General features: G+C 55.5%; 1 protein-coding gene and 1 long non-coding RNA gene across 7 annotated transcripts in view; one reads left to right on the top strand and one right to left on the bottom strand.

The window, feature by feature from the left end:
- The window catches only part of LOC136384682 (uncharacterized), a 35,180-nt gene extending 33,403 nt beyond the window's left edge, over nt 1-1,777 (bottom strand). For all 5 annotated transcript variants that reach the window (XR_010747642.1, XR_010747639.1, XR_010747643.1 and 2 more), the window contains exon 1: nt 1,645-1,777. This is a non-coding gene — a long non-coding RNA (uncharacterized lncRNA). The remainder of the gene's footprint in view (nt 1-1,644) is intronic.
- Nucleotides 1,778-2,801: 1,024 nt separating this feature from the next.
- EMX2 (empty spiracles homeobox 2) lies at nt 2,802-8,402 on the top strand. 2 transcript variants are annotated; one of them, XM_066355138.1, is made up of 3 exons: nt 2,802-3,212; nt 5,033-5,217; nt 7,423-8,402. In XM_066355138.1, exons 1-3 carry the CDS (start codon nt 2,804-2,806, stop codon nt 7,588-7,590), a joined length of 762 nt encoding a protein of 253 aa, XP_066211235.1. In that variant the 5' UTR covers nt 2,802-2,803; the 3' UTR covers nt 7,591-8,402. The 2 variants fall into 2 exon arrangements, with proteins under 2 accessions (XP_066211235.1, XP_066211236.1); XM_066355139.1 differs by lacking the exon at nt 5,033-5,217 and having other exon boundaries at nt 2,804-3,212.
- Nucleotides 8,403-12,661: the final 4,259 nt, after the last annotated feature.

Below are 12,661 nucleotides of genomic sequence, written 5' to 3'. Positions count from 1 at the left end.
CTTTGGGATTACCTCCATCCTCACCCCTAGCCTGGACCTGGTGGGGTGTCTGTCCTTACAGCCTAACACAAGTAGGGATTTCTGAGCTGGAGACAATTTTGAAGGGTGGTGGTGCAGGTCCCAGGGAGGTGTGTCTTCAATGCACCCCACTCCAAGAGGCTGGATTGAACACCCAGCATCCTTGGGTCTGGGGAAAAAGGGTGTTGGGAGAGAGCTGCACAGCAAGGCCATGAGAACCCAATAGGGATGGAAGCCCAGCCGTGATCCTTGCCCAGAGGGGGGGTCAGAGGCCTGCAGCCTGAGGCAGGGGCAGGTTTTTCTGCGTGAGGTCAAAGCTGAGACCCACATTGGTCGGGTGTATGAATGTGTGCATGTGTCCATGTCCTTGGATGGTTGGAATGGGGAGGGGGCAGTACACATGCTCTCCCCCCCCCCCACTAAAGTCAGGTGCCTAGACAATCCCAGAAGGTGCACTCCTAACTCCTCTCTTGCCTGGGCCATTTTCTGAAAGGGCTTTTTGGATCCCTCACTCCAACACAAACCATGCCTGGAATAAAAAAGTGGGAAAATCAACACGAACATAAATACACAGCAGGTAAAACCAGAGAGGATCAAGGGAGACCCCAGGGCAGGGAGGTGGGAAGGTGGGGGGAGAAGAAAGCATGTCTCAAGAACTGGGACCCTACAGCCTTGCTCATATGACTTTGCTCTTCTCCCTTCTCCCCTCCCAATGGACTTTTTCCGGATCTCACCGCAACCTAGTCACCAAACACAGGCATTTCTTCATCCTTAAAGAAATGACATGGGCTTCCAAGTAATGATTTAAAAGACGCCAGATTTCTTTTTATCATTTATTGAAATGTGTAAAAATACTTGCTGGTACTTCACTTTAGAAGAATGTAATTGGCAAAAAGAAAAAAAAAAGAGAAAAAAAGGAGGCAGCCGATGAATAGATAATAGATCTTTAACCACCAATAAACAGAGAGCAGCGCCAGCAGCCTAGGGGATGTGATCATAATTATGCCGCTGCGTGAGCCAATGGGGATGAGGGAACTCGGCCCTAAAATCATCCCAAAACCGAAGGCGAGCTCGAAAATGCGGACACGGCCTGGAACCGGAGAAGCAATCTGCAATCCCTAGTTGTGAGCCTTAGATTTACACAGCAACCCTCCCCTGGGACGACATATGGCAAAATAACAGAAATAATAATAATAGCAGTAATAATAACAAGGATAACAACACTAACAAAATAATAACGAGAACGGAACGATCATAGTAGCACCACAGGGCCTGTCCCCTGACCTTGGATCCCCGGTCCCAGATATTACAGAAGGAACTGTTTTGGGAAAGAGGTGAGAACTATCCCAGAGATAAAGAGAAAGCCTCAGGCTCGAGTCGGAAGCCCGTTGCCCCAGCAGAGTCATCGGCTCCCGACTCCCGTCTTAACTTGTGAAAGATCAAGCCCGGTCAAGGATCGCGAACGCAGCGACCCTGGGACCTCGCGGCTTACGCGTGCTTGGAGGACCCACACTCCCAGGATCCCTCTTCTCCTAGAAAACCGCCCGGAGTTTTGCCAGGGGTGCGGATTGAAACGACCGAACGGTTCCGTTAGCCCTCGACGGGAACCAACCCCTGCCCGCTTACCCTTGCAGTGCTCCCGCGGCGATCCCAGCTCCCTTGACGCGGGGCCGCGGTGAGCAGCAGCAGCTGAGCACGAGGAGCGAGGAATCTACGTGTTTATCTGTCCGTCAGTCCTACCAGCTCGGGCTCAGCAGGCTCGGGATCCAGGGGGCCGCAGCGGAGGTTGCGCCGGCCGGGGACTCTGCAGGGACCGGGGTGCCCCGGAGGGAGTGGTGGTGGAGGAGGAGGAGGCTGTGGCTGAGCAGGAGGAGGTGGGGAAAGAGGAGGAGGAAGAAGAGGAGGAGGAGAAGAAGGAACTGGAGAAGGAGGAGGAGGGAGAGAAGAAGCCGAAGGAAGAGGAGGAGGCTTAAGAGGAGGAGGAGAAGCCGCAGCGGGCGCCGCGGGAGCGAGTGAGCTGGGAGCGCGGGGCGAGGGCGCGGCGAGGCCGGGCGGCCGGGCGGGCGCAGGAGGCAAGGCTGAGGCAGCGGCGCCGACTCCGTTCCGCTCTCGGCCGGGATCCAGGCCTCCGGGTTCCCAGGCGCTCGCCTCCCTCTGACGCACTTTAAAGAGTCTCCCCCCTTCAACCTCAGGGCGAGTAATAGCGACCAATCATCAAGCCATTTACCAGGCTTCGGAGGAAGCTGTTTATGTGATCCCCGCACTAATTAGGCTCATGAACTAACAAATCGTTTGCACAACTTGTGAAGAAGCGAACACTTCCATGGATTGTCCTTGGACTTAGGGCGCCCTGCCCGCCTTTTACAGAGGAGAGAAAACTTTTTTTTGCCTCCCCCAAGAAACTCCCCCCTCCTCCCTGTCTCTAACTCCGATCCCCCCACGCCAACTCGCAAAAAAAAAAAAAAAAAAAAAGAAAAGAAAAAAAAAAAAAGAAAAAAAATTACCCCAATCCACGCCTGCAAATTCTTCTGGAAGGATTTTTCCCCCTCTCTCCAGGTTGGGCGCGTTTGGTGCAAGATTCTCGGGATCCTCGGCGTTGCCTCTCCCTCCCCCTCCCCCCTCCTTTCCTTTTTTCCTTTCTTTCTTCCTTTCCTCCCCCCACCCCCACCCCAAACAAACAAGTCCCTAATTCTTGCCGGTCCTCGCCGCGGGCAGCGGGCGGCGGAGGCAGCGCGCCGCGGTCTCCGGGAGCCGGGAGCCCCGGGCGCCAGCTCCTCCGCGCAGCATGTTCCAGCCGGCGCCCAAGCGCTGCTTCACCATCGAGTCGCTGGTGGCCAAGGACAGTCCCCTGCCCGCTTCGCGCTCTGAGGACCCCATCCGTCCCGCTGCGCTCAGCTACGCTAACTCCAGCCCCATAAACCCGTTCCTCAACGGCTTCCACTCGGCCGCCGCCGCCGCCGCCGCCGGCAGGGGCGTCTACTCCAACCCGGACTTGGTGTTCGCCGAAGCGGTCTCGCACCCGCCCAACCCCGCCGTGCCCGTGCACCCGGTGCCGCCGCCGCACGCCCTGGCCGCCCACCCCCTGCCCTCCTCGCACTCGCCACACCCCCTCTTCGCCTCGCAGCAGCGGGACCCGTCCACCTTCTACCCGTGGCTCATCCACCGCTACCGATATCTGGGCCATCGCTTCCAAGGTACGTGCCACGTCGCGGGGCTGCAGGCGCCGCATCCCTCGTGCTCTGGGCCTGCTCGGGGCGGGCGCTGGGCAAGGCCCGGCGGAGGTGCCTCCCGCCCGCAGGCCGCGCGCCCTACTCGGAAAATGGGCGACGAGGGGTCGGGCGTGGGGTTGGTCCCCAACTTCCAAACGCTGCAGCCAATTTAGGGGCTGGCCTGCGGCCCCCGAGGACGCTTGGGTCGAGGCAGACTGGGACAGCCTGCTCGGGTCGCCGGCAGCCACGGAGCCCCAAAGCTCGCGGGGTCTCCAGGCTCTACGTCTTCTCGGCGCTGCCCTCGCCGCCTTGGCTCCGGAGGGCGCCGACTGGGCCCGGCCGCCAGGTTCGCCTTCGCCTGCGTTCGACCCCGTTCGCCACTCCGCGTCCTAGAACCCTGACTTGAGGTCTCTGACATTCCTCGGGCGGCGAGGAGACACGCGCGCCGGGGGCAAAATCAGGGGGTTTGTTTTTCCTGATTTTGGAGGCCCGGGAGGGGCGGGCACCCGCTCGGGTTGAAACCTCGGAGTCTCGGGGCCTCTCCATTGGGGCGCCGAGCGCCCGCGTCGGGAAGGCAGGTTCAGTCTGGTATTTGTTTTTTATTTATTTATTTTTCTTTTAAGAGAAACGAACCGAGTCGGGAGAAGGGTTGGAGAAGAGTCTGTTTGGGTGTTTTCCTTTCCTGCTATTTTTTTTTTTTTTTTGGTTTGTTTGTTTTTTTCTCTATGTGGGGGTGGGAGGAAAGTTAAAACTCCAGAAAAAAGAGCCGAGTAATTAGTTTAGCGCTCCGAGCGGGGAAAGACCTACCTCCCGCGGCAGCCGATCAATACTCAGCGGCTTGTCCATTCATTAACCCTTTGCGTTCCTGCCAGTCTAGAATCAGGTAGATGCTACCCCGCCCCTAATTTAAAAAACAAAACAAAACAAAAACAACCGTTCACTTTTATTCCCGGGCCAGATTTGCCTCCATTCCCGCCTGAACTGTCGGTTAGTTTTCTTTGTTTGGGCTTTTAGTGAATCAATTTCCCATCCTAATAAGTAAACCCGAAACTCTGGCTTTGCCTGCAAAGTTTAGGACTCCCTTTCCGTATTCTCGGCCAGGCATGCTCTTGGTCCCCGCGCCGGGCCAGGAGTAGCCGGGACCTTCGGGGCTGCGGACAGTCCCATCGGGCGCCCGCAGCTCGCTCACCCCCGGGTTTCGATTCCTTCACTCTCGGCTCCTAGTTCTCCGGAACCGGGCGGCGGGGGAGCCGGGTCCTCGGGAGGAAGAGGCGGCAGAAACCAGGCTCACCCGCCGGCGAGATTCCGGTCCCAGCCGGGCTGCAAAGACACACCGGCCTCTGCACTTTCCAATAGGGAAAAAATTTAAGTACATAATTTAAAAATAAGTCCTCGTGAAAACTCTGGCTCTAGGTCTGCCGCCTTTGCACCCTGGGTCAAAGTTCCCAGAGAGGTTAGAAAGAAAAAGCCGTTTCTCTGAGTCGTGGGCTCCAATACCCGGGCCTGTGCCTGCTGTCCTCTCCTCTGCCCCGGGAGCCTGGCGCGGAGGTGGCGAGGCCCGCGCGCTAAAGCGGCGGCGAAGCCCGCAGAGGTCAGGAACCTGGGGACCGGCGCCGCACAGGTAGAGCCCGGAGGTCCAGTATCCTCTTCGCGCGAATCCGGACGGTTCCCGGCCCCTACGGGCCGAACCGCAGGGACTACGCATAGGCCCTGAGCACACTGTCCCGCCAGCCCGTCTCCTGAGAAGCGCGCGGCTCGGCCCGGGGAGGATCCCTCTAACGGGACTTCTGCTGTGTCCCCCACAGGGAACGACACAAGCCCGGAGAGCTTCCTTTTGCACAACGCCCTGGCCCGAAAGCCGAAGCGGATCCGAACCGCCTTTTCCCCGTCCCAGCTTCTGAGGCTGGAACACGCCTTCGAGAAAAACCACTACGTGGTAGGCGCCGAGAGGAAGCAGCTGGCGCACAGCCTCAGCCTCACGGAAACTCAGGTGAGTCGGGCCCAGGCGCGGCGACCCCGTCCCAAACCGCCGGACCCTCGCAGCAGGCTCACAAGTGCGGAGGCCTTTGGCGAGGAGCCGGGAGCTTGTTCCGCGCCCTGCGCGCGGTGTGTATGAGTTTCGAGATGCAGGCTCCCTCGGCCTCCGGGAGGGACTGCAGGATCGACCCGCTCCAGGCTTTGGGGGGACGGGCTGGGTCTTTCCTTCTGTCCGCCGGGCACACCTGGCAGCTCCTGGCTAAGACACTTTTGCACATTTGGTGAAACTTTTGGTGAGAGTCTGGTGACCCAGCTGGGGTCCAGAAAGAGGGAGAGAGCAGTGGAGTGTCTGAGTGTCGGGTGTCGAAGCTGGAGAAGTCTGGGGATTCGTTCAAATCAAGTTCTGTGCGACCGCAGGCCCACGCTCGCACCAGCTCTCCCCTCGAAGGGATCGGAGAGGCAGAAGGCGGAAGCCGTGCATCTTGGGTGCGCTCCTAAGTCAGAGAAACGGAGCTGGAAGGTTGCTGAGAAAAGCTGCTTTTGGGGACGGACCCTTCCTTCGCCACCGGGTCCTGAGGCGGGCCTGGCTCTGGCCTGCCCTGGGCGGGGAGGGGGCTTCGGCTACAGTAGGAGCTACTGTACGCGGAGCCGCAGGGCGGGGTCAGAGTTCCCGGCAAACAGTAACGTTTTCGTGCAGATTAAGTTGTAACATTTTTTTTTCTGGGAGGCGCAAAGAGGTCGAGGCTTTTGTTTTAAAACGTTCCCGGGACAACACCGAGGAGGGCCTCGCGGGCTGGTGCGGAGCCGACACAGGGCGCGGCCCGGCTGACTTCTCTCGGAGAGGCGAGGCGGCGGTGGTCTTTGTCCGCCTCACTGCCCCCGATACCGCCGTCTTTGTGCGCGTGTCAAGCCCCGAGCGCACGGACGCGCGCCTTGGGCGAGCGCCGGGGAGAAGTGAACCGTCCTCCCCCTCAATTAGCAAACTCAAAGCAAATTAAGCTCAGCCTTGTTCCAGCTCCGCTTTTTCTCGGGGCACTTTGGGAGACTAGGGCAATCGGGGAGAGCAAGCTGGGACCTGGGCTGGACTCTCAGAGGAGGGAGTGGAGCGGACCTCAGCGGCCCGTGGTGGTGCTATCAGGACAGGACTAGTCGGCGGGCCTGGGAGGTGCAGTCGCTATCATCTCTCCTACCTGCGCCTCACTGGTGGAAGCTCGGCCGGTGATACTGTCTAGTCTGGTCACTGAGTGGGGACCCACCGCCCGGTCTCCCCAGGTGGCAGTGAGGATTGCAGCCAGTCGAGTGAGTCCCTTGTCTCAGTGCTCCCCAGACCTCTATCAGCCATTCTGGGGAGACAGGCCTGCCAGGTGAGCCCTGGTCCGTAGGGATGTGGCCACAGTGCTTGGCCCTGTCCTGCCCTGGGGCTGGTCAAGAGGGGGCAAGAGAAGGTTCTCCCCTCTCTCCCCCTCTTCTTCCCCTTCGCCCTGAGGTCCTTCTGAAGCTTTCACTTTGGAGCTTCTTTTCCTAACTGCAGAGGTGTAGCGGGGCTGGCCCCAGGCTTCTGCACCCTGTGCCCCTCCTGGCTTCCCCCAGCACCCCTCCCACCCGCTCTCGCTCACCTGCAAGGGTCCTGGGCGAGGAGAAGGCAGCGCAGGCAAAGCCTGACTGCCCCCCGCAGCCGGGCCTTGCAGAGGAGGCGCTATATTTAGGCAACCCGGCGGAAACCGGCAGAAAATAGCACCTTGGGCCCTCCCGGAAGCTGCAGCCGCTGGATGAGGTCTTCCCTGCCTTGCGTAGACAGAGGGGCTTGGGGACGGTCTCTTTATTTTCCTTTACTTACTATTTTTATAGGGGCTCCCATGCTTTGCAAAAGCTTTTGTTCTTAGTGGAACGTGGGTGTCCCGCGCAGGGCAAGGTGAGCAGGGCTGAGCACTCCGCCCGGGCCCGGGGACCCGGGACAGGGACTAGGGCAGGCCCAGGGCCCAGGGCCGGGCGCCAGGCTCCCCACCTGCCCGGCTGCGGGAGCTCCGCGCCCCGGACTGAGGCCGTGCAGGGCCGGCCTGGGGACACTCGCTGGGGCCTGGGGACACTCGCTGGGGCCTGGGGACACTCGCTGGGGCCTGGACTTCCGCGTCTCCCACGGGGTCCGAGCCGGGCGCAGGCAGAGCGATAGGAGGGCGCCGGGGAGGAACTAACGCGCCCTTTCCGCTCTGGCCCGCAGGTAAAAGTATGGTTTCAGAACCGAAGGACGAAGTTCAAAAGACAGAAGCTGGAGGAAGAAGGTTCAGATTCGCAACAGAAGAAAAAAGGGACACATCATATTAACCGGTGGAGAATCGCCACCAAGCAGGCGAGCCCCGAGGAAATAGACGTAACCTCAGACGACTAGACACGCAAGCCGGACCCCACAGACACGGACAACACGGAGCAAAAGAGGGAGAGGAGGGGGAGAAGAAATAAAAACCCGACAAAACAGAAACAAACCGCACACACACATTCACGGAGAAGGGGAGAGGGCGCCAGAGAGGAAGGAGCTGCGCGTCGCAGACTTTGGGCCGCGAGAGCGCAGGTCCTGATCCGAGGCCGCGCCAAGTGGCAGAGGATGGAGGCTCCTTGATCAACATGCAACCCTTGTCTAAAGAGGCAGCAAAGAGAGATAGATAAAGGAAAAGAGAGTGGAGAGAGAGAGAGGGAGAGAGAGAGAGAGAGATCCGAATGAGGCAAAGCGGAAAGCGCTCTGACAAGGGGAGCTGTCAGTCAAACGCCAAACCAGCGAGACGAGATGATTGGCAGGTATTCCGTTTATCGCAGTCCGATTTTTTTTAAAAATGATGACAATGATGATAAAGGAAAAACCCAACCAGGCACAGGACTCTTTTATTTTGCACTTCACAGTGTTTTCCCCCAATTTAAAAAAAAATAATTAGTAAAAATAACGATCGAAATTCCATATCCAGCCCCATCCCACACGTGTTTAAAAACTTGAATTGCATGTAGCAGTTGTTGGGCGAATGGTATCTAAAGACAGAAATGAATTGTAATTTTCTTTTCTTTTTAAAGACAGGTTCTGTGTGCTTTTTATTTTGATTTTTTTTTTCCGAGAAATGTGCAGTCTGTAAACACTTTTTGATACCTTCTGACGTCAAAGTGATTGTGAAAGCTCAATTTTAAGTAGGCTCAGCGATAGTGGTCCTCTTACAGAGAGATGGGGAGCTGGATGGGGGTTGGGGGGCTGGGGAGGGTGCCCACAGGAGGAGTCAGGAATTGTGTTGGGAAACAAACACACACCTAAATTAATTCTATTTCTTGGACATTCCCTTTCCTAACATCCCAAGGCTTAAAAACCACGAAGCAAACTCCTTTTAGTGGTTGAGATATTGGCCGAGTTCAACCATTCATTGTAAAGGCCATTCCAAACTTAAAATCGATCTATTGCGAAAACCGAAGGACTGTAGTTAGCGGGGATGGTGTTAAGTGTGGCCAAAGACACGGCAGCAAGTTTTCAAGCACTGAGTTTCTATTCCAAGATCATAGACTTACTAAAGAGAGTGACAAATGCTTCCTTAATGTCTTCTATACCAGAATGTAAATATTTTTGTGTTTTGTGTTAATTTGTTAGAATTCTAACACACTATATACTTCCAAGAAGTATGTCAATGTCAATATTTTGTCAATAAAGATTTATCAATATGCCCTCAGAGTAGTCATCTTGGGAAACTGAAGTAAATTTTTTTTCTTAAAAAAGTATGTCCAATAATTTGAGTGTGGTCTTTCCCCATCTAGGCTCAAGAAACCCAGCCTCCCCAACCACAAAAGGGCCAGACTGATGGATTCTTGGGCATTTTAAAGAGAGATGAGGGTGGAAAGGGGGAAGGATTAGGAAAACTTAAGATCTTCAGAAAAGGGATGGGTGAAAAGTTTTTCCAACCAGTCCTTTGCCCATTGCAAGGCCTACTGAGAGAGTTTAGTTTCAATTACAGGTTAAAAATGCCTACTTCTTGAACCTCTAGTTTTCTTTTAAAAATCTAGACATGTAGTTATGCATTGAAGACTATTTCTCCAGGATTGGGGAAAACACCTAGCAGGATCAGACTCCTGGGACTTTCAGACTGTTTCTGAGTTTAAACCCCAAAGTACAAGTCTCCCTCCCTCTCTCTCTCTCTCTCTCTCTCTCAATCCCTTCCTTCTTTCCTTTCCTTTCCTTCCTTCCTTCCTTCCTTCCTTCCTTCCTTCCTTCCTTCCTTCCTTCCTTCCTTCTTTCCTTCTTTCCTTCCTTCCTTCCTTCCTCTTCTCTCCCTGTCCCCAAACTGCCCAAGGTAGTGAGCAGACCCAAGGGCCTCAGCGGCCTTATAAGGCAAGCATTCTGAGAAATCTCCAGCTCTTAGTTTTAACATTAAAGAAAAAGTTGTAACCAGACTTGGAAGAAAGTTAGCTCCCCCTTCTCCTTTCTGGGGGTACGAGGTTGTTTTTGCATGCTTCATTTGCTTCTTATCCTGATAGGCTGCATTAATCAGTTTTATTTCCATTGATAGAGAAACCTCCTCTGTTCTGTTCGAGCTACAAAGCGTCCTGCGAGCTTTTGTGTAAGTGCAAATCAGTTTAAGCAATTATCATACCAGGAATATGAAGGGGAAAGAGGAGGCCTTGCCCAGTGGTCTCCTTTAATCTCTTAATCCATGGATCCAGGGGGGCTGCCTGGACATAATTTAGGACAATCTCCCCACCCTTTACACTGTGATAAGGCCAAGTTACAATGCAGGGCAAAAATACAAGCTTTGTTAACATCCTGCCTTGAAAAGTTAAGATTAGACATTCTGTGCACGTGTGAGGACTATAGGGCACTATGGAAATTTTTCTTTCTCTCCCCCCCTTCTCTTTTAAAGTGGAATTCATTCTTGGTCTTTCTCTCTCTTTTTCTTTATCTCTGCCTGTCTCTCCTTTTTTCTGTGTGTCTGTTCCTCCCCCAAACCCTGGCTGTTCAAGGTGCATTTTCACTCAGACTCCTCTGGGAAGGTGTGTAGGTCGTGGGGAGACTTGGGTGCAGGGGGTGCAGCGGTGAGAGGGGACCTGGCTCAGGAGACCTAGGCTTGTCTCCGGAAGGGACAGGTGCTGCCCAGTGTATCCTGGGAACTCGAGTGGGGTTTCCAGACACACTGACACTGAGACCTTGGTGGCCGATGGCTGTCCCAAGTGTTCTGCAGTCCGTGCCATAGTACCGCATCCTTTTTTCTAAGCACGTTTCCTCGCCTTCTGCTCACTTGCCCAAACTTAGAGCATCTCCAAACACCAAGCCCAGGCTTGCTAAAATTCAGACGGACCTTTCCAGAGGAAAAATTTCCAATTTGATCAAAGGTTTATTTCTGCAGGGCCATATACTTTTTTAAATACAAGAAAAGGGGAGGAGGACAAAGATTTTTTTTTTTTTGGTAAACGTCCTATGTAGTGTAACAGCAATAAAATCATCAGAGAATACCATTAGCTTTGAAAAAAAACCTAAAAGCTTTATTACAAACCAAGCTTTGAAAATAGGGGGGATTAGGCGGCTGAAAGGGCCCCACAATGGAAAGAAGAAAAGGTTTCATGCTAATGAGGTTAATGCCCTTTGTATCTCCGGCCTCCACATCTTCATTACGCGCTATCTCCGGCTGCACCGAGCGGCTCAGAGGGCCGAATCCACTCCAGCGCCCCCCTTCTCGGCCCAAAGAAGGATTTGATAGCAGCTCTGTTCAAACTAGATAATTATATCTTTTCAAGTCGGAATTAAGATAAAGAAAGTGAAGCAGAGGCGGCTCGCCTTGATCCACTGCAAACAAATTTGGCGCACTTTCGAGTCCTTCCCCCACCTCAAAAAGGCAGGACAGTCGGCTTATTAGCCGCTCGTTTGCTTTATTAATTCATCTATTTAAAGTGGCAGGATTAGAGTGTCTAATGTGGACGCGGGCTGCCGTGGCACTGAGGAATATAAATATTTGCGAGATGCCATCCCTCGATGACTATCTGGGTGCGGGGCGCAGGGCAGGGTGCGGGCGCGTGTGCCTCTGACTGCGTCCCCTCCGCAGTGCGCGAGGGCTGGGCCGCGTGCAGCCCCGTGGAGAAGGGGTGTGTAGGAGCTGTGTGCCCAGTCTGGGTCTTCTCTCCTGTTTCTCGTGTGCCAGGCCTGGATGCCCCTGGCAGGGCTCTCTGGGCATCGATGGCCAGGTTCTGCTTTCCTCCCTGAACATGGCAAACCGCATGCATGTTGCCTTGTGTCTTGCCTGTTACCCGGAATCGGGATGTAGCTTATACGTTTGATCCATGTCCTACTCTCTTGTTGATGACTTGTGGGCCTTATCTGTGCGTCCCCTAGAGCCCAGTGGGTTTGGGGTGAGAGAGGTGTGGGTTCTCAGCGCGCACATCCCCGAGAGAACCTAATAGCGTGTGTTGCCTCCATGCCCGGCTACCTCCTCCTTCCTGGGAGGTACACCCGAGTTCAGCGTGCATTTTGAGTTTGGGGTCCTGTTCCTCTGTGGGGCCCAGGGCCCGGTAGGCGAGGGCGAGGGTTCAAGGCACCAGAAACTCCCGGGGTGGGAGAAATCTTGGATCCCTCGGGAAGTTACCCCTTTCTGCTTCTCTTCTGGGCGGCCGGTGCCCTAGCTCTCCGACTCTGCTCCTGGCAGCCAAGCCGAGCCGGAGCGGGAGCGTTGGCGGCGGCCCGGAACCTGCCGGGCCACTTTTGTGTTAGGGGCGGATTGTGGCAGGCAGAGAGCCGCGCCAAGCGGGCCGGGCAGAAAGGGGGCTCCGGCCTGCGCGCGCGGCCTCGGAACCTCGGCTCCTCCCCGTCCCCGCCTCGAGGAGCTGGAAACAAAGTCTAGGACTCTCGGGCGCTTGGGGAGGGACCCTGGCGACTGGGGAGCCTGGCCCAGGGTCCCGCTCCGCGGTGGGGGCTTCTGGGCTGGGCTGGCCGCCTGGGTGCCGTTGCCAGTCGAAATAAGGGTGTGGATGTGAGTTAGGGGGAGAGGCTGTGCTTGTGTGTTTGCATAGGTCGAGCGTGTGAGTTAGGCCTGTGAAACAGTTGTGTTTGCGTCGAGATGTAATTGTGTATCTGAGCCTGGACTTAAGTCAGCATGTGTAGGTGCTAGTTGTGCTAACTGCGTGAGCTAGAGGCTGGAGAGACCAGTGCTGCTCATCTAGATTGTGCGTGTCAATCTGTCCAGCTTTCCTTGTGCATCTCGATTGTATCCAGTTAGGCAAAGACGTGTAGTTGTGCTGCTGTAATTAGAGTGGCTGCAAAGGTGTAGAAATGCAGTTGTGTATAGAATTTGTGCGCCAGCCTCCGGTGGCGCAGTGCGCATCTGTGGGTCCGGCTGTAGTCGTAGATTTCAGACGATGGGAATGGCCTCAGAGTGTGGATCACTCTCGGGAATATTTCTCCGTGTTTGCGGAGGGGTTCCAGTGCGATGGCGCCCAGGCCCCGCGCCCAG

Source organism: Saccopteryx leptura, chromosome 13, assembly GCF_036850995.1.
Source record: "Saccopteryx leptura isolate mSacLep1 chromosome 13, mSacLep1_pri_phased_curated, whole genome shotgun sequence".
NCBI classification, from domain to species: Eukaryota; Metazoa; Chordata; class Mammalia; order Chiroptera; family Emballonuridae; genus Saccopteryx; species Saccopteryx leptura.
Note: the sequence above shows the minus strand (reverse complement) of the source record. Positions and strands in the feature narration are given on the sequence as shown.

Excerpts from the sequence above, each read along its gene's own strand:
- EMX2 (XM_066355138.1), top strand. The coding sequence starts at position 2,804 with ATGTTCCAGCCGGCGCCCAAGCGCTGCTTCACCATCGAGTCGCTGGTG. Across the intron at positions 3,213-5,032 it reads TCTGGGCCATCGCTTCCAAG|GGAACGACACAAGCCCGGAG; the intron begins GTACGTGCCACG and ends TGTCCCCCACAG. Across the intron at positions 5,218-7,422 it reads TCAGCCTCACGGAAACTCAG|GTAAAAGTATGGTTTCAGAA; the intron begins GTGAGTCGGGCC and ends TCTGGCCCGCAG.